Here is a 22,261-nt window from a genome sequence, read left to right as displayed (position 1 = left end):
AAAGAAGAGAAAGAAAAATGTTTGTGGTGAAAGCCAACAATTAGCTTGATAATGAAGGCCTAAAAATATCCCAGAGGCGAGTAAATCTAGGGCTCTGATACCATGACAAAAAATATGGAATGAAATGTAGATCTATCTTTCATTAGGCTCTCTAACTAATATATATATACATTGTACAATGAACATATATAGAAATAAAAAATAATAATAATAAAGCTCAAATATTTTCTTCCTAAATAAAATCCTCGTATCAAGGGATTTATTCTTATCCCGAAACTGGATACCCATATCAAGGAAATTATTCAAATCCTAAATTGGATTTCATATCAAGGAATTTTTTATATTTCTAAATTAAAACTTCCCTAAAATAATTTACAGGTTTCCAACCTTCATGTGTAAGAAATATTGTAATAATACTATTGATCCAATAACTCTAGGCCTTTAAATGAAGCTAAAAAAAGTTGATATAGAGTAATAAATAACTGATTTTACACTAGGATTTTATTTATCTAAACATTTTTTTTTCTATGCTTAGGGGATATTGGGTATGAAAAAAAACCAGTGTATTGTATTTTACATCGGTATTAAGAATTGTGATGTTTGCTCCGTTGATTTCCAAATACAATATAAAATATGAACAAATTTAGAATACATTCTATAGTTTCTATACATTTGGATTTTGTCGATTTGGACGATTACACTGTTTTGTAAAGTGATGTTACCTTCCACCATGCCACGGTTGCGCGGCAACTACTACATGCTCTCTGTTGGACAACGCCGGCACTGGACACCATCCTCCATAGCCCAATACCGTGTGCAGCGTTGATTGAAACTTCCCACTACCAGCTACCATTGTCGTCGGCCGCTCACCGCCGCCCAACAACCATAGCAGTCCACCCACCACAACCCACAACCGCCATCCGATCGTTGCCACCCGTCAAGCACCACCAGCAACTACTGTAGCCGCAACCACCACCCGTTGAATGCTGGCCAACGTATCACTTTTTGTCAATCAGGAAGGACGAAAATCAAGCGGCTAAATTAAGAGTTTTCTATAATTAGGAGCTTCCTTATTTAAATTATTTCAAATATTTTTATTCTGATTTATTTCCCTTTTAGCTGAATATTTAGATTAGGAATATGTATTATTAAGTTACCTAAAATATATTATACATAATATTTTGTACCTAAAATAGATTGTAAGATTATTATTTAATGGAATGAAAGCAAATAGAAAAGGGATCGAGCCTATTTTTCTCAAAACTTTGGCATAGTATCAGAGCTAGAATCGGTGTGAATCCTTGGTATTCTTCAGCAGTAGCCCTAGCCGCGATCTTCTAGTCTCGGCATCTTCGTTCGCGACACCTTCGACATCTTCGTTTGCATCTGCTTAGTTAACCTGCGCAACTTCGCGTTTGCGTTTGCTTCTATTACGTTTTCCTGCGTTCATCTGCATCTGCTTCTGCTTCTGCTTCGTTCGCGCAAAACTTCGCGTCGTCTCTGCCCTAGCTGTGACTCTCCTCCTCGTCAACCTGCGATCTCCCCGTCAAGGGACATAGCCGCGATCTCCTCTCCTCCCTGCGTCTCTGCCCTAGTTGCGACTCTCCTCGTCAACCATCGTCTCTACCCTAGTTGCGGCTCTCCTCCCTCGCGCCAGCCTTAGAGCTCTGGTCTTCTCCTACCCGAAATCATTGAGGAAGGTACCGAATATGTTTGAGCAGCTACTGATATTCACCAGAGGCAAACTCATCATATGGATTGCAAGGAACTCAGCAATGCCATCAGGGGATCTCCAATTATGTTTTCCTTTTAAGCTTTTTGCAACCTCGAGTTGCGGCGCTAGTCTAGTTTCTTCTTGTTGTTGTTCTCTGCTCTTCTCATGAAGAACAAGGTGGAAAAGAAGAAGTATGTCTTGAAGAATATTAGACTTGATCGACAGACAGATAGATGTCAAAGGTCTGCTCGCCAAGAGATGGAACTTAATCTGAAGTGCAAAATCCATTCATTGTGGAATACAAGTATTCTTGGGTTCAAAAGGGTAGTTATGTTTGTATTATTATTAGTCTGATTTGAATCTTCTTTGTTAGGCATCGCTGCTTCTATGACAATTCGACTGTTTCTCACGCTTCGCTTCGTCCGCTTTAGCTTTAGCTCTGGCACTCCTTCCTAGATCAATGACTTTGGCTTCAACAAACCATAGATCTTAGGTTTCAGTATTCTTAGGCTTCGGCACTCGAAGGCAAAATTATCAGTTTCTTGTTGGCAAATTGATGTTTCTTGATCAATCAACATCAATTTGAGGGCAGATGTCAATCAGAAAGAACGGAAATCAGACAGCTAAATTAGAAGTTTTCTATAATTAGGAGCTTCCTTATTTAAATTATTTCCAATATCTTTATTTTGATTTATTTCTTTTTTAACTGAATATTTAGATTAGGAATATATATTATTAAGTTACCTAAAATAGATTATACACAATATTTTGTACCTAAATTAGATTGTAAGATTATTATTTAATGGAATGAAAGCAAATGGAGAAGGAAGACATCGAGCCTATTCAAAATTCAACTTATTTTTCTCAAAACTTTGACACTTTTTAAATACATTGAAATGTGTTTATATTTTGCCTCAAACCAAACAATAAAAAATAGAATCGAGAAGATTATTATTTAATGGAATGAAAGCAAACGGAGAAGGAATCGAGTCTATTCAAAAATCAGTCTATTTTTCTCAAAACTTTGACACTTTTTAAATACATTGAAATGTTTTTAAATACATTGAAATGTGAGTCTATTTTTCTCAAAACTTTGACACTTTTAAATACATTGAAATGTGTTTATATTTTGCCTCAAACCAAACAATAAAAAATAAAGTCGTTCACTTATTTTATACTAAACGAAACAACTCTAAAGTATTTTAATTGAGATATGTTACTCCTGCATTGCATGTATTTCACTGCACTACTTTTTCTGCAAACCCAAAAATCCCACAGAAGTAGGAAAAAATGTTATAATATAAGAAAGGTATTCTAATTTCAATTTTAATAATAAATTAAAATATTACAAGTTAGTCACTTATAAGGTTTATTAATGATATCCATTAAATATGCCAAAATTGATCAATTTAGAGAAATACATAATTAAATATGTTGTGTATTCAATTACAATTTTGTTTATGTTCTTATATCTATATATATATATATATATATATATATAGATAGATCGATTTTAAATACATCTTATTTGAGGTGTCTGCCTCACGCAACAAAGCAAATAAACTCAAGCTATATGCCTCAAATGAAAATGATAATCAACCTCGCTCAAGAAAACCCTCGATGATGCCATTGACTCCTTATCGTAAGGTGTGACTTGAGGCAGGTGTCCTGAATGTCATTTCAACCCATGCTTTCATTCTTGTATCTTCTTTTTTTGGCTTTTAAATAGTTGAAAATTATTATTATTGAATTTAACATTATATTTAACGTAGTTTTTGTATGGCTAGTTAAATGATTATTGCTTTTTACAAAATGAGTGCAATATGATGTACAAATCATGAGTGCTCTTATTAGCAAAAGCATTACTTCACTTAGTGCTTTGCGCATTAAATAAAAAGGTTCATTTATGCCCCACATTGCGCTTATCACTTTAAAAGTATTGCATTCAAGACAATATACATAAATAAAGAAAATAGTCATCACATCAATTTTAAGACGCTACGTCACAATAAGAATAGGACTAGTAGTAACAGATGACCACTAGCTGCATGTGCAAATAAATTAGTACTCATGCTAGCATATGAGGATAAAGCAATAGTTAATTGTGCGGAATTTGTTTTTGATTGCTGAATGACTACTCCAGCTCAAATTTTGCTTTTAAAATCGTCATACCATAATTAAAGACCCATACCCTCCCCTATTGCGCAAAAAAGCAAGAAAATTAATGCTCACATTTTTGTAATAAAAAAAATTGTTTTTAGGACGCCGGCCTCGGTAGTAACTCTTCCTTTTGTCACATCCAAACCCAGATCTTTAATTGCCTTCATCTAAACAAAACAAAAATTCATGATTAAGTAAGAATTTTTCTTAAATTTTATGAAAAGCAGAGAGGCTGCTAAATGCTTACTGCAAGCAATAAGCAATAAAACTAAAGGCAGATTCAAACGCAAGCATCAGTTTTTGCACACCTCAAATGTGCATTATTCTGTTTTAGCTACCAGAGTCCAGTTTGCAAACAAATTAGCAGCCCACTTGAGAACACAGAAAATACCAATAAAAAGCTTATCTTCGCTTAAAAGAACAATCCATCTTACCATGTCGATGGAAAGAATGCAACCATACAGTATTGTAACAAAAGGATGAATTCGTTATAACAAATGATAATCAATATTTAAAATAACAAGAATATGGAGAAAACAAATAGAATCTGGATGCATTGATGAATAGGAAAAACAATTTTCTAGAATATTTGATTCTCAGTATGGCATTCAATTGACAAGTTAATGCTTTGGAAGAAAAAAGGACACGGATAAAGATCTTTTTTATTAGAACTAGTTAATATAATTTGCAGGTAGAAACTTTACTCAAGCAGATAATACTTTATCAAATAGTTTAAGTTTAGTCACTTTACCGTATCAATTAGAGCACCAAGACGATCTCCAAAACTAATTTCTACAATTGTAGCATCAGGATCAGAATCTTGATCAATCATGACTATAGGGATTGGAACAGTATACCCATCCCTGTCAGATGTCTACAAAAACTGTGTCAGGCAAAGTAACTTACTGAGTAAATTCAGAGAGAAAAAAAACAACTATTAAGCAACATATTAAAAAAACTCAAAAAGCATGGTGCATAGAAAAACACTAGATTAGGCTCACATTGCAGACATAACTTTCCAAACAGCCTCAAGACCATACTTTGTCCTAGAAGTTTAGCATTATTTTTGAAGTCAGCTCTTGAATGGCATGTATCTAAGAGAAAGGGTGGAAACGTCTATTGCCAATAAGTAGGAAAAGGCAAAGGTAAACTATCTAATTTTCAAACAAAAACGATCAATGCACAGATCATCAACTCCAAAAAGTTAAATGGCTATACATTTAAATCACCATAGGGTGGACTTGGTGTTCCTTCCATTAAAAAATGATCCCTGGAATTCCCCCTCATATACCCCCATCACCTTTCCTCACCCCCCTCACCCTGTTTCTACATTCCTTGGCTTGGTACCTATCTTCGCATTCATAAATTATTTCGATTATCAAACATTTTCTTAGTGTCGCTTGTTTGTTAGACTGACTTTCACCCCAAATCTACAATAATGCCTTGGACGACACAACTCATGATTGCTGACAAGAATCTTTCAGTTAGGTTGGGTCGACTACTTCATCTGACTAATTAGATTACAGATCACGGTGATCCGATACGACAGAACCACGGGATCTTGATCAAGTTCATCATCACTTCTCCCACCATCCGCTTTAAGCTCTAAGTGATAAATTGCATAACTTAAAAATGTATGTTTGTTGTTACTATATATTAAATATTTAATTATAAATGACTAGCCTAAAACAAAAGTATTCTCTTGTTATCATGGGGGTAATTAACCATAAGAGCTTGCGCCTATGAGAAACCTCAAATCTCAAATCAAAAAATTCTCGCAAAATGAGAGTCAAATCTCTAGGAAGTGTATTATTTACTATTCCATCCGCCTTTTAAAAATTTTGACCCTTAAAAATCTCTCAAACACACAAACAAAATAGAGCCTGGAGGTGTCAGACTTCTCGAAGCCCGCAATCTTCTAAAAAGATGAGAAAATCAAGGAACTTCTTCAAACTAGTATCAGAGAAGAACTTACTAAAGTTAAGGCACGTTATAAATTTTCTCAATGTTGAGAATGTTTCTAAGAGACAAACAAGAAAACCCCTGGGATCTTACCTTTGACCAAAAAAAATCATTGATGAACAATTTCAAGTTCGAAGAAAAATACAAACATATTAAGTATTGATGAATGAATCCAACATTCTTTAACCCCGAATGGTACGAATCTATAATAAAATTATCTTCGTTGGTTAAAAAATTGATATTTTTTTTGCTTTCATAGTGCATTCATACCTAATGATGATTAACGGAGTCGACAAAAGTCATTATAGTATATCCTCCTATTGAATTGACAAGCGCATTAATAGAGCACACTTAACTATGATTGACGAGTTGATGTGCATTCTCTACTGAGCCAATCTTCTTAATTATAATGACATTGGAGATCAATTCTAAGTAAAAACCTCTAGAATGATTCTGGTCTCCAAGGGTTTGTTGAATTCATTAATGGATTTTCCCCTCATTTTTGTCTCATTTATGCCTTTTTCACTTTATGAACTTGAAGTCCGATTTGATATTCAATCAATGGCTCAATACATGTGATCTATCTCAATCATCTGCAATGGATCTCATGCAAAAGCATCATTGCTATCTTATAACAAATTTTCTAGCTAAAACAAGTGGTTCCTTGTTAAGAGGGTATTTATTGGAAAAGCTTGAATAGTATATTTTTCAGATTTTGGAGCTTTTTCATGCCAGTAATGATTGCAAGCCTTTATGATTCTTCGAGGCTGTATATAGCAAGTTAAATATTGACTTGATTGGCATTCAAATAACATAGCTTGGACTAAACTAGTCCTCTCCTTATCATTGTGATTCAAAGCAGTGTCAAGATATTCATGAAAAGGTGATAACTTAAAATTATTGCTATAAATGTGTTCAATAAATGCCTGCTAAATATAAAGTTGTATGAGTGGGGGGCTTGAAGAACTATGAAATCAAGTTGCTTTTTTATGTGGAAATGATTGTCATTCCTACTAGGATTGTGAGAGTTATTAGTCCCTTAGGGGTCCTTGGCTCACAAAAAACCTTCAAGAGAATGGCATAAAGCTTCAAGCGTTGTTCCAACAACTATTAGAGCTGAGATAAGTCTTCCATACTATTTATAATTATTGAAGTAAAGGCATAATTGTACGTCCATCAAAAGTATTCTCAAACCTAAATAGCCACAACAACTATAACAAGAGGATAGTTAAAAGGTGTTGACATCTTAGATGAGCCTGAGTGATGGTAGTAAGGAAAAAATCATTTTTGTGATTGTTGTGATTCTTATTGCTTGTGCTCTTGATCGTGTTCGGGCTTTGGGCTAAAGACAAAGATTTGGAGTTCTTCGGAAATATGTACTAATTTTCAATTCTTTACAAGCTCCCCATTGATTTCAGTGGGTAATTTATGACTGTGCTTTTGAATCAACCATCACACAACCCTTGAATCAAAACTACTTTAATGACTAAGGGGACTTATCTAGCATTTATTGGTTAAATTGTGTTCCATAGGCCTAAATGGCTCATTCTTGCTTATCTACGGCAAGAAATGCCTTACAACTCTTTCTTCTAGGATTTATAAAATTAACCTTCGAGTAGCTTCGTGAACTCCTCAAATGATGTTACGCTTGAGAGACAAAGCATTAAAAACAAACTAAGTGTAGTGCCAAAGTCGTCAAAAAGATGTGGCCTTTTACTACATCTAATACTACATGAAAGGTTATTTCAAATTAAACCTCGCGAGATGCTCCAATAAATAGACCATACCCTTGCAAGAATCCAAACGGTAAACTTTACACTTCTACGAGAGCAATCTTTAAGAATTTATGTAGTCCATGGCAATGTTAATGGAAAAGCAACAATAGTGTAAGAATAAGGCCCTCCCTTCATGATAAAATGTTTATCATTTTTTTACCCTAACTCTCCTAGTTGAGTCAATTTTGAGCAAAAAGAATTGCTCGAAAAATAATCCAAGCAGACTAAAAAGGTACATTTATATATTTTATCTCTGTTAATAATAAATAATAATTGCTCAATGTGGTGAATTTTGCCCATAATTTAGTTGAAAAATGTCTCAAATTTGAAACCTACGACTACCCTTTTTCCCTAATTTAGAAGTTTTGAATTTTGTGTCAACTCTAAATGATTTTAAGTTAGCTCAAAATAGAATCATATCGAGTCGAGCTACCTTGACTCAGAATGCATTTTGATTTTGACTCGAGCTAAACTCAAGCATCTTGAATTGAGCTAAACTCAGGCATTTTGAATTTGAGCCAAGTTTCACTAGCCAGAACCCGACTCAAAGCCATGCACCAACCCTAACCTATACAATAAAACAAGAGATTCAACAAATAATAAGCCTTCTGACTTGGATTTACATGAATATCTCCATAGGTTTGCCAATTTATATGTTCAACACCCGCACTTTCATACCAGCGTATATCAGCGAAATTTTTTTTTGTGTGGTTGGGTTCATAACCATAAACATGTGGTGGGCATTTGGCCTCGCTGAAAAATGACGTTTAAACCATGAAAAAGCAACTCCCTCTCCTCAACCCTCTTCCTATCAAAGATAGGCCATGGATTTACAACAAACCTTCGACAACCACCTTTGACAACCCTTTGGCAACTCTTAAGGATTGTTCAAGAAGTAGCTTACAAATATCAAATGAAACTCTGAATGATAAAACCATTGGCAAGAGTAATTTTAGAAATATCTACCGAATTGGGAGTTACAAAAATAAACATAAGAATATGTAGAAATAGGCATAAAGCTATATTAGCTGATTAGTGGAGTTCAAATGCCTATGTTTAACTCTTTTTTTTTAAAGAAGATGAGAAATAGCTAGATTTCACAATTCCTAGAATCTTTGTCAAAAGTTAACAAAGATTCTAATTTTGGAAATTTTTACACATTTAGGAGAGTTATAAAGATATATATATAAGCATATAGCTATATTAGGTGATAAGTGGTGTATCGGAATATCCATCACACAGATGGTCAAAACCTTGCTTCTTCATATGCAGGAAATTTAAAATCTTTAAGGAGCAGAAGTAAACCCAAATACGTGACAACCAAAAAAAAAAACGTTCAATCATCATCATTTGCAGTCAACAATTTCCTTAATAAAAGTGTATCATTCGCAAAGGATGCAAAAATGAGAAATGAAAGTTCTGAACTCTTTCATTACATAGACACTGTACATCAAGATAATAAAAATGACTTTTGTATGGATATTTATGTTCAATGGAACATTGCCTTTCTTTGTCTTTCAATTATTGCATGAGCGAATTAAAGTAGTTATGCTAGGTCTATAATGGCTCCATGATAGACAAATGACAAGCAGTTGATAATTTCACGTTAATGTGTTAGACCCCTATCATTCCATTTTTGTCCAAAAAGAGGACCACTGGAGCACTACTATTTATAAAATTTTAACGTGGTTAATTAAAAAACAAATAAGTTATAGAAGATGGATGATACCAATGATGAAGATCCCAAGATATCAGCTGAATTGACAGAAAAGACACTACTCCTGCAACATAGAATTAAGATAGATATGGAAAATTACAACAATATTTTAAAAAGCCAGATATCTGAAGAAAACAGTGAGTAATGATTATAATAGGTACAACTTCTAACAACCAATTATCAAACAGTTATTACTGAATTTACATTGGAGAACAATTTTCATAAACAATGAAGATACTCATACCTCTGTTAGGAAAATACCATCATCATCATTAGCCAGTCCCAACTATTTGGCGCCAACAATATGAATCCTCATTTTACATCTATATCTATTGGGTTTTAAATTAAGTAGAATCTTACCCTTGACAAAATGACAGTTATAAATTGCTTTTAGCCAATAGTGATCTTTATTTTAATTACTTGATTAGTATTTAGGGCTGTTCCGCTCTCACACCTTCATGGAGGCAATTTAGTAACTACGGGCTTCAACGTGTTATCAGGAATGGCTGTTTATAAATATAAAACTTCATGCTTGAAAAAGATTTATTATTATTATTTTAAGAGCTTGTTTCAGGTTACTCTGAGTTTGGGAAGGATTTTCTGCTTTGGGGTGGATTTCCCCAAATTCGGAAGGTGGTGGGATGGTAAGGAGACCATAGCAAAGTCCAAGTCGCCACAGTCGATCATCAGAGCTTCTATCCCTTCTCCACAGAGCTAATGGAACCTGTATTAGTAATTCCAGCAACTGGAAACAGGGCTGTTCAGACAGGGAAGACCATTGCTGTTCTCTCTTGGCATCAAGAATGACTTTGGGTGGGTATTCAGGGATGTTACAACGAACAGCAGAAATTTTAGTGGCACAACAATTCTATAGGAAAAGGAAAAGCTTCAAAATCGGCAGAAGTACATTTTCCACTCTTGGAAAGCTGCCAAAACTCTGGCTGCAGTAGCTGGAAATGAACGCTTAAGCAGACCAAAACTGAGGAAAAAAGAAAGCAGGACTACAACCACTGATGGAAGGTACAGCAGTCTTGAATTGGTTTCCATTGTCTTAATCAAGTTTTTGTTATTTTCTTGCAGGTATTCTCCTCCTTGTCTGGTGGCTCAACCTTTGGATGAAAGTTGACTAATTGGATATACAGAGGAAAAAAAGTAGGGTGAAAGGATATGATTCTTCTAAAGAATTAAATTCCCATTTCTTCATAAACATTAGTTTCTCTATTTTCCTATCTCTCAATGTGTTATCTGTTTTCTTTGTATATGAAACACTAGATAATTTGTCTCTGAAGTGACAGGAATTTTTAGCCAGCCAGAGCTTCAAAACCAATTGATGAAAGTTGGGAGTTCGTCGTAGAATAAAAACAGGTCTAGAATGGCAAATGGCGTATCTCCAATAACTTCTCTGGCTATCCCTTGCTTAAGCCACAAATGGTGTTGGACGGAAGCTGCAATCAACCAACGCCACAACAGTCTAAATCTCCCACAATCTCCTCACATCCATATGAAGCTACTCAATCACCTGACCAACTGGTCAAGACTTCAGTGCAATGATAAGATTAAATTGCAAGCCACTTTCTGTGATTATTGAGATGCAACATGGCCCACAACCCTAGAAACTAGATAATTAAGCTGCAGTGCTCATTGATCTAAGCAATCTATGATCAAGGGTTTCAAAAATAGATTAAGGATTCAGTTGAAAAAAAATTTGTTGATAGCCCTTGAGATTAAGGATTCAGTCAAAAAAATAATAATTTGTTGAAAGGCCTTTGTTCAATGTTAAACAATAGTTGGAGACGAGCCAATGATCTCCCCACCATCCGAACTGAGGTATTCAAAACGAACTTCATGCATGTGCATCAATCATTGCCAATCACTAAGAAGTATTTACCCACTATTACAATTGGAATCTATGATAGTAAAATAAGGATGCAATGCAAATGTATGTAAAATAAGTCCTCATCAATCAATCAAAATAGGCTAGATTTATGCAGATTAACACAAACTATTAATTGAACTTAAAAAAAAATTGGAGGTTTTGCATGATAAGAAGAGCTCGAAAAAGAGCCTACCATTTTTATAAAATAACAAGCAATGACAATGAAAGTGAATTAAATTAGTTCCTACAGAAGCTCACAAACAAAATGTTTTATGATAACAAAGATTTTCCTCCACGAGCAGTCCATCATCATAGATTAAATACTCCTTCCTTGAACATTCTCAAAGGGCTGCACTCACCAAACTCTGAAGTAGCCCTTCACCTGTAGGCCAAAAGTGAAAAGAGTGGAGAAAACTCAAAGGAATAACTTTTATCCAAGTATCTTCATTCTCTTTCATTCTAAAAAAAGTTCTATTTATTGACTTTAAGATTGGTTTCAACATCATTCATGAAGCTCTTAAAGCAAGCACTCAGTGCAGCTTGCAGCTTAATTTCAAGGCAGCACTTTCACTAAGAACTAATGCAATAAACAAAAAAGAGAGGCGGCGACCATGGCGATAGAGAAGATGATATGATAAGTCAAAATAGTAATGTGGTGGTCAACTTTGATGATGGCAGTCAATGAGAGGTCAAAGAGATAAAATAGACCAATTTGGACTAGAAAATAGGAATTTTTTCGTTGGATTTAGTGTCGCAATGCAATGTGGAAGGCTTTATTTTTGCTTCAAAGCACAAAACGCAGAGCGAATCAACGCTTTAATTAACCAAAACACTAATAGGCTATATAAAATTATAAATATATAATACATTCATTAACAATTACAAAATATAAAGTATTACTCAAAAGTTAATATTAAATAGAAAAGAATGTGGTACAATACCAAATTTGAAGGCAAATATTGAGTGTGAACTTACAAATTAAACTTCCGAACAATTTCTAGTAGTTTGTTGCAATGATTAAAAACTTGAAAATTACAGAAAAAAAAACTGTAAATTAACTTCAGCAATTCCGTGCATGCTTCAACAAAACGATGCGGCCGTCACACGCTTAGCTTGTGAAGCATGCTTTGAAGAGCGCTTTAAAAAAAATTGGATTTGGATCAAGCTTCCAATCCACAAAAGTTGGTCATATGACGGCACATGAGACAACCCACAACACAATGCACAAATACAAGAAATTGTTTAAACAACGCAATACCAAAATTCAACATGTCTCAAAATACCCAAAAAAATCGAGGTCTGTAAGAAAAGTACATAAGAAAAAAAATATAACTGAACACATCCTATGCATATATGATCTAAACTATGGCATGCATACTACTAACAACTTTAATGATGATCTTTGTGATGCACTGCGTTGGACTCAATGGTTGGATGAAGGTCATAAGATTTACACAGTTAATTACTGAGATGGCTAAGTTGATTTAAAAGAAATTTGAAAATTAAAATTAAATTCTAACTAATAACTAGGTAAAGGGAAATAAAATATAAAATACATTGCATTAATAGAAGAAAACTAAATTGAATTATTGGAACTGATAAAACATTATTGTAAAAAAATATAAATATTTAGCTTATTTTCCTAAATACTTGGTGGCCTTGGAATCATTTTCAACAGTTTTTTAAACACTTAAAAATCAAGGAAAACATTTTCCTAGAAACTAAAAATGAATTTTTAGACGGGGAAAAAATAAAATTTTGTGAATTTATAAAAATATTTTGCAATGTTTCCAATTAATCATGCCTAATCATGTATTCCAATCTTATTAAAAAACCCAAAAAAAATTTATAAAGATCCATAAAACTCATATATACTGCATAGCAAATAATTCTCACTTACTTTAAAAATTAAGTAAATCATATCATAATAATATAATTCAACTTAATAATTTTCATGCATATTGATAAATCACCCAATTAAACCATAAAAATGCATTAAATCAAATTTAGATAAAAAACCATTTTTTATTTAATTCACTGAATTTCATGCAATAGCATAAAATTTATTTCAAATAACGGATCTTTCAAAATTATGGGTATTTTCCAAAATTTTAAAGAATTTATTACAAATCATCAACTAATTGGCACTAAATTTTAGATAACCAAATTAAATCTTGATTTGCATAAATAATCCACAATAAGAGAGAAAACTCCATCCAAAAAGAGCTCCAATTTGAGAAGGACTTCTCAAAAAATTTTAGAATTTTTTATCTTTTAGTGGAAGAATTAATTATTGGATTCCCTTCCTAATTAGCTCACATCCATCTATTCTAACCTATATATTTACACCTATATTAAAAAACCACAATGAAAGAGAATGTTCCCATCAACAATGCTTCATTTAAAATGAAGCCCTCTCTGAAATTCATCTTTTACTTCTTTAATTAAAAACTATAATTTTATTTTAAATTAATGTTGAAAAGCTTCAAATCTTACTCATCATATCTATCTAATGTATATATTTGTTGTATATATTTGTATACATCAATATACATATTATTAAGCTACAATGAGAGAAATTTTCCTCCAAAACTTCAATACAACAAAAGAACTCCATCAAAATGGGGCTTTCTCAAAATTTTGTTACTTTATGCTCTTCTAAAACCATAAACGGATAGTCAGATATATCAAATTAATTTAATACATAGTCTAATTTATATATCAGATTATATTTAATCTTAATTAATATAAATAGATAATATAAAAATAGCTTGTCATTCCTAATTATTATAATTTTAAACAAAATTTGAATTTAATTTAAAATATTTAGGAGATAAAAAAGAAAATGCCTACTATCTTTAATGTTTAGAACTCAATTTCAAAATGATTTTTTAGAATCCATTTAATATACATGATGTAATCTATATACTTTGTCTAATTTTCTTCCCTATTGTAAATAAAGAATCAACTTGATCCAATTTTTACTAATATTGAAAAAATATTAGTTGTTAAAAATCTTAAACTTAATATTTTTAAATGACATCTTATCTAAAAAAATTTAAAAATTGATTAGAGATAATTTAAATAATTTAATTTAGGGGTCATTACAAACAGAGCACCCAAAACTTGCTACTCACAAATGAACCACCCTCTGTCATCCATTTTTCATATTCTCACTCAAATATCAAAATTCATGGCAAAAATCCAACCCATATTTTTCATTTTTATCAAATTCTCAATAGTTCGACTATGGAGCATGTAAATGCATTGGTTCAGCAGTTCAAAAAAATCTCCTGGGGGCTTAATTTGTAAATAGCAATGTTTTGGGTGGTCTGTATGTAATTATCCCTTTAAATTAATAATTCATTCTTCCAAATTAGGCTCAACAATTAAAGATCACTTAAAAATTAATTTAAGTTAACCTATAACAAGAGTTGGCTTAGCTGACAGTCGAATTCAGTGAGTTCAAGCTGCCCTTAAACCAAAATTAGAAGTGCTCAGGGTTAAAAATTTCAAAATACACATACCAAAGTATCCTGAAAATAAAACAAAAAATAAAAGACTTTTTAAAAAATCATTCTATATGGCCAATTTTTCTATTAATAACAAGAGTTGGCTTATCAAAGTTATCCCATGTATTGCATGGGTTTTTTATTTAATTCCAACTTTTTGTAAAATAAAAAAATCCAAGATCCCTTTAATTTCATCAATGATAAATTGCCTTCAATCTGAAAAATTAAAAACAATCCCAATAACGGGTTACTCGAGGAATTGAATCTTTTCTATTTTCCTGTTTGATTTAAATCTTTAATCAATTTACAATGTATTGTGATCAATATTCACCAATTTTTGACAAACTAAATCGATTTAAATTGAATAAATTTTGCTTAACAAATAGACAGGTTCAGCACGATACCCTTATGCCACAATGGTTTGCAATAATCAGAGACTTTTAGTGCACTGTATGATGCCCCTTGTAGGCTCAATTGAACCAAAATGTAATGAGTCAACTCGAAAGCACGACTAAATGGGCTTCTAAATATTAAAAAATTGTTTTTCAAGCTCACTTGATTCAAAATAATTTCAAAAAGATATATCTTGCCATAATGAGGAAAAATTTTAATAATTGTAAAAATCTTATTTCAAATTAATGCCCAGATAACCTATAAATTGAACACCATTAGTATCAAGATTGTCAGCAATCTGCATTCTTACAACATGTTAACATCAAATGTGAAAATGTTCTAAAATTGTACACAGTTCCACTAACACCTAGACATGCATCAAAGGCAACTGACAAGCATTATAAGTTTGAGAAGGATTTGTTCTAAATATTGCAAGTTGTGATATTATCATGCCATGATGAGGGAAATTTTAATAATTCTAAAACTCTAGTAACAAAAAAATGCCCAAATAACCTATAAATTGAACACCATTAGTTTCAAGATTTTCAGCAATCTGCATTCTTACAACGTGTTAACATCGAATGTGAAAGTTTTCTAAAATTGCAAACACTTCCACTGATACCTAGACATGCATTAAAGGCATCTGATAAGCACCGAAAGTTTGAGATGATTTGTTCTGAATATTACAAGTTGTGATATGTTGTAATGCTTGGCTGGCATATCTATATGTGTGCAATAGTGTTGTTTCTTGTAATATAATGCTACAAGTCAAAATGTAATTGCGTGCAATGTCTTAAAAGAAATTATGTGTTGTACTAGGATAAATGAAAAGCATTATTTTCAAATTCTATGAAGTGTAGATGACACAGGACGCTAAGGCTGCCGTGAGATGCGAAGGGGAGCAAGCAAGCGAACGTGAGAGGAGAGGCGAAGTTGCATCTGGGCGCGAAGCAATAGCAGGATTCCATGATTGCGGGACTTCGCGATTGTAGGGGTTGTCTTGAATCGGATTCCCGTCCCGATAGGGATTTCCTGTTTTTTTTTTTGTTGTAATGGGTTTGATGGACACTTAGTTACTTTCCTTTGCTTCTATTTAGGGTTTAGCTATATTATTAGTAAGAACATCGCATGTAAAACCTGATTGAGGGGCTTTTTGGTTCAATAGAGTATGTGAAAGCCTGTGCTCTCTTTGTGGTTCTAGGATGGGTATGAGTTGTATCCACAACGTTAGGTGGTGGCAACTGTATCCCTCCATTGTTGGTGGTAATAGCCTGAATCTCTTTCCTTCGTCAATCCTTCGGGTAGTGATTTTTGTATATGATCAATTGCGAGAGTAGGAAACTCTTGCATCTTGCATCTTTTATTTGATTGGTGCATCTCATCTTTATTCTATTTTTTCCCACCTCGAATTGCTTTCTTGGTTGTTCTTGTTGAATCTGCTCTAACCCTCTTGTCTAGTATCATGTCCTGTCAGAGTCGGCCTAACTCTAATCCTATAATAGGATATTCTCCCCATTCGCAAGTCCCTGTCTCCAGCAACCCACCTTCCAATATCCTGTATCGCTACCAGCCCCACCTTCCTTCCCTGTCGCTGGCCTTCCTACTATAGTTCATACGTCAACCCCACCAACAGCCTTCCTCCTTCCCTTCCTCCCAGCCACAGCCCTAGACCTCATCTAGGAGGTTGCAGCAACTCCACCGCCTTCAATGTGGCCGACATGATGGCATCATAAGGAGTAAAAACTTCAACAAATGAGTTTGAAGCTCCACCAATACTGATAGAATGATGTGGGACACTGAGGCTGCCATGAGATGCAAAGGCGGGCAAGGAAGCAAACGCGAAAGGAGAGGCGAAGTCACGTAGCGGGATTCCATAATTGCAAGACTTCGCGATTGCGAGGGTTGTCTCGAATGGGATTCCAGTCCCAATAGGGATTTCTTGGCTTTTATTTGTTGTAATAGGTCTGATGGACTCTTATTTACTTTCCTTTTCTCCTAATTACGTAGCTTAATTATTAGTATAAATAGTGTATGCAAAACCTAATTGAGAGGATTTTGGTTCAATTGAGTTTTGTGAGAGTTTGTGCTCTCTTTGTGGTTCTTGGATGGAGACGAGTATGCATCCACAGCATTGGGTGGTGACAACTGTATCCCTCCTTTATTGGTGGTAACATCCCGAGTCTCATTCCTTCTTCAATCCTTCGAGTGGCGATTTTTGTATCCCGATCGATTGCAATAGTAGGAAACTCTTGTATGTTGTATCTTTTATTTGATTGGTGTGTCTTGTTTTTGTTTTGGTTTTTATTCTACCTCCTTTCTTGGTTGCTCGTGTTGAATCTACTTGAAGCCCCCTTCTCTAGTATCAGTATATCTTGTATATATGCAGGTGGAACAAGATTGAATAGCATTGGCCATCGCTTGCATGACTCTAAGATTAGAATGTATTTTCATATTAAGAAAAACCAAGCTGCATAATTCAGTGTATGAGTGTGAATTGCAAAACATAACTAAAAAATAGTCACCGAGTAAAAGTACGACATGCTTTGTAATGTTTAAATTTCAATGCAATTATGTGATTATAGCTTTCAAAATTAATTATTTTATAATGAACTAGAGCTCTAAAAATAGGCTCTCAATACAAAATTTGAATTTCAGAATCAAATTCAACAAAAATCAATCAAAAACTTTTTCAAGATTAAATTAGATTGATCATTCTGTCATTTTTTTTCAAATTTAATCATCATTTTCATCAAAGTAACAAAATGTTTTTAAGGCTATAAAACAAATATGGTGCATTACTATTGGGTAAATTATCCCAGGAACATGGTTACTGGCATAGCTGCATAGCCTAGGCAATTTATAATGTATGAAAGCCTTGCCAATTGGCATAAAGTTAGAATCACATTAAGGCTGAATAATAAATAAAATTGCATAAACCTGAGCATCTAAACTTGCATATGCGTATATGTGGACAATGCCTTATCGTTGTTGTAAAAACTATTTTCATAAATAATAGGTAGCAAATCTTGCAATGAGACCAATGTAAACATAAGGTTTTCAAAGCACTTAGGGTAGTTTTTTTTTACTCTTCCAAGGTAAATGTAAGACCAAATAGTTTAAGAATTTTGATCTCTAATGGTTCAAGCTGTGAGCCTTCCTCCAGAAATTAGAAAAGGATAATCTTAGATAACCACAAACTTGCACCAACATATTAAGGGAAGTGTGAAATTGTATTGTAAAATCCACCTTGAGCAACTCTCTCATGACAATGTAGAGCAAAAAACTCTCAAATAGATTTAAGTTTGAAGTGTTTATCATGCCACGGTTTTGTAAGTCCCGTCTTTGGACGTTTCACTTACTTTGTTCATTAAATTCTTATAGAATTGTAAAACTATTCAAAAATAAATCATATCAAACTAAACATACAAACCCTGAAATGTAAATCACATTTTGCTTTTACTCTATGTGAATTTAAAAAATTTCTATACATGTGTATGAGAATCCTTTATCTCCTAGGGTTATATGCCCTACAACCAACTTTAGAATAAATTTGCAGTGTTTCCTTTGAACCGCTGCATTTTAGTCCTTGCAAGCTAAGAACTAATAATTTTGGACAATACTAATCCAAAACCTTAATTAATAATATTATCTAGTACTTGTATTCAGGATGTGATTAACTATAAAGGTTTGCTCCTATGAGAAACCATTAATCCCTGAAATAAAACAAAATCTTATTTTGTATGACCACAAAATTGCAACAACCTATTAAGGGAAGTACCAAATTGTATTGTAAAACCCGCCTCGAGCAACTCTCTCATGACAGTGTAGAGCAAAAAACCCTCAAATAGAATTAAGTTTGAAGTTTTTATCATGTCGCGGTTTTGTAGGCCCCATCTTTGGACATTTCGCTTACTTCGTCCATTAAATTATTATAGAATTGTAAAAATATTCAAAAACAAATCATATCAAACTAAATAAACAAACCCTAAAATGTTAATCACATTTTGCTTTTACTCAATGTGATTTTAAAAAAATTCTATTCTTGTGTATGAGAGTCCTTAATCTCTTATGATTATATGCCCCGCAACCAACTTTAGAATAAATTTGCAGTGTTTCCTTCGAATCACTGCATTTCAGTCCTTGCAAGCTAAGAACTAATAATTTTTGGACAATACTAATCCAAAACCTTAATTAATAATATTATCAAGTACTTGTATTCAGAATGTGATTAACTATAAAGATTTGTTCCCATGAGAAACCATTAATCCCTGAAATAAAATAAAATCTTATTTTGCGCATCTATTATTTTGGGGTAATCACTGATAAAGATTATTTTTTTAATCTTTCACTGAAACATATGGATCTATAGAATGTGTTGCAATCTGCAATTAAAATTCACAAAGAAGCTTTTTAAAATTAGTGTTAAACTTATTCTTTGCAAATTATTTTAAACAATTATTATCTTCTGTTGAATCATGAGGATCTATAGAATGTGTTTGTTGGGCATAATCTTCAATTAAAATCCACAAAACATATTTTAAAAATGAGTGTTAAACTTATTCTTTGCAAATTATTTCGAACAATTTTAATCAAGATAGCATTTAAGTATGCCTATTTTAAGTCCTAAACAGTTCATTTAATGGGTCAATTTTCAACTCTTTCTTACACATGTCCAAATAACGTAGGTTTATTTTCAACCAACTAATTAGCATACATGTCACTTCAATGTTTTCCACTAATATAATCATTTCTTAATTAATTCTTCCTGATTTTATCATGCATATATATTAGCATTATTATTTCTATAGCAATTAACATATATGTAAATAGCTTTTTTACATCCCGAAACTTAAATCCATGCAACATCAATGGAGTAATTGCAATAGTATAAAATTTTCTTCTCACCTCTGTGATAACATTTTGTTACATAACACTGCTGGTACATTTCTCAATTTTAATTACTGGTCTTAACTTCAGATGTTAATTCATCCTCTGTATCTTTGTTTTTCTGCAGAATGGGCACACGATAATTAAACATATCACACCCAAGTATTATCATATCTTCTAATAATATTAAATGACAATTGTTAATATCATACATATTTAAATTTAATATTCCATGCTCAATTTTTTATACCTAAGGCCTGCATATGCTAAACATTTCTTCCAATGTTTTAGTTTTTTCATTTCTTTTGGTGGATGTCTTCCTCGTCAGAGCTATATCACAAACTGAAGAAAAAAAGACGTCAATGTACCTTATTTTGAATAACCTTCATAAGCATCTCAATAACTAATATAATAAAATATTGACTCAATAATGATATTTGATGCAAACCAACAACAATTGAACATGCTTGAGGCACCTCTGCAGCTACTTCTAATGCTAGTAGTATTCTATTGTACATATATTTTATAATATTAGCATATCTTTAATAGACATTTATATTATATACCATTCTAAATCGAATCATGTAATACACTATCATGTCTTTCCGAGATCAATAAAAGTCATATCAAGATTCATATCTTCTCAATGTACTTTATACTTCATTAATTATCTTCATACATAAATTACTTTCACGGTTGATCATTTTGGCATTAAGTGTTCTCCAAAACTAATAGAATTTTTTATTTCTGTATTTCATTACTTTCTCCTATAGTTTCATTGTATAGCTTATGAGTTTGATTCATCTATAATCCACACAATCTTGAATCAATAGACATAATATTAATTCCAAAATATTTTTTCTTCGATCATTAGACATAGTCTTAGTCTCTAAAATCCTCTAAAATCCTATTGAAAATTTTTCTCAGCTAAATCGCTAAAATAATCACCATAACCCCCTAATAGTTGTTTGTTTGAGATGTTAAGATAGTAAAGTAAAAGAAATACACGGGTCTTAAGTTTTTTGGTCTTTGAAATAAAGTAAACTAGATAAAAAATGTTTTCGTAAGGAATTTAAATATCTTTAAATGATTTTTTTATGAATTTGAAATTTGCCCACATTTGGGTGAATTCAAAACTTAACGCTCATAACCTCATCCTTCATGAAGTCATTACAGCATCCACCCATGCAACTCCATCCCTAAAATCTCTACATCCGTTGTTGATGCAGTCCCCACGTCCACTCTGTAAGTTCTGATTTGAATACCGTGCTGCTATGATTACTAACAATTTGCATCAAGTTCAGTCTTAATCGAATTAAATTTCTGATAATGATCAAGAACAGTCCCATTCTTTTTTTTTCCCTCTCTCTCTCTCTGTAAGCAATAGCAAATACAGCATTACTCCAATGCCAATGAAGAAAGTACTATCATCACGAATCAAAATGAGAAAATAATGGAAAAGCACGAATTAAAACAGACATAATTTCCTGGAATCAAGGCTGAATTAACCGAACCATGCATGGCGGAACTAGTCCCATTAGAGATTCCTCTAGAACACATAAATCAACGGAGCAATCGAACATCACAGTAAGCAACCAAAGGAATCTCTATATTCTCTCTAAAGTACTTATTAAATAACTGAAATAAATACTAGGCACTGAAATCGAGCTCACCCCCTGATGTTCTCGGAGAACCCCCACTTAGAGGTAGCAAATCCACGGGAGATCAGCGAAGACTTGACGATCCCAAAGTGGGGGGCCAACTGAGCACAGGGGAGACCTATGCCAAAAACCCTAGATTGGGGTAATGCAACCATGGAGGAAGCTATGGAGCGAAAGGCGAATTCGACTGTAAGAGGCATCAGCAAAGATGGAAGCCTTCCCACGTTGATGCGACGAGAAGAGGAAGGCAGTAGCACGTTTTCTCAGTGGCAGGCATTTTATACTTTATAGTACTTGAAAAAAGAGGTTTAGACGCATATGGTAACCCGCGGAGAATAAAAAAATAAAGGCCGTAAATAGTATTCATACGATTATATATAGTAAAATTTACATATTTATGCATATACCTTTTTAACATATTTTTACATTTTTATGACACTACTAAGAATTTTATAAATAATTAATTAAAGTTGGACTCAAAAGTAAGTATGGGTCTTTTGTGTCCTTTTTTTTTTACTTCAGTTTTAATTTTCAAAAATATGTATTTTTGTATTTTTAAAACAATTTAAGGATATAGATTATTTTTTTTTTAAATCACTCTAAA

At 33.0% G+C, this 22,261-nt stretch overlaps 1 protein-coding gene across 2 annotated transcripts in view; it reads right to left on the bottom strand.

Moving 5' to 3' along the window:
* LOC110025775 (ACT domain-containing protein ACR12-like) overlaps positions 1–21,924 on the bottom strand; it is a 34,488-nt gene extending 12,564 nt beyond the window's left edge. Inside the window, exons 1-4 of one of the 2 annotated variants that reach the window (XM_020726431.1) lie at positions 21,670–21,924; positions 9,341–9,392; positions 4,626–4,748; positions 3,947–4,041 (exon numbers count right to left, since the gene is read on the bottom strand). In XM_020726431.1, the coding sequence (XP_020582090.1) occupies positions 3,947–4,041; positions 4,626–4,748; positions 9,341–9,392; positions 21,670–21,857 (458 nt within the window). In that variant the 5' untranslated portion in view covers positions 21,858–21,924. The remainder of the gene's footprint in view (positions 1–3,946; positions 4,042–4,625; positions 4,749–9,340; positions 9,393–21,669) is intronic. The other variant, XM_020726438.1, reaches the window with a different exon arrangement.
* Positions 21,925–22,261: the final 337 nt, after the last annotated feature.

The sequence above is a fragment of the Phalaenopsis equestris genome, unplaced genomic scaffold, assembly GCF_001263595.1.
Source record: "Phalaenopsis equestris unplaced genomic scaffold, ASM126359v1 Scaffold000002, whole genome shotgun sequence".
NCBI classification, from domain to species: domain Eukaryota; kingdom Viridiplantae; phylum Streptophyta; class Magnoliopsida; order Asparagales; family Orchidaceae; genus Phalaenopsis; species Phalaenopsis equestris.
Note: the sequence above shows the minus strand (reverse complement) of the source record. Positions and strands in the feature narration are given on the sequence as shown.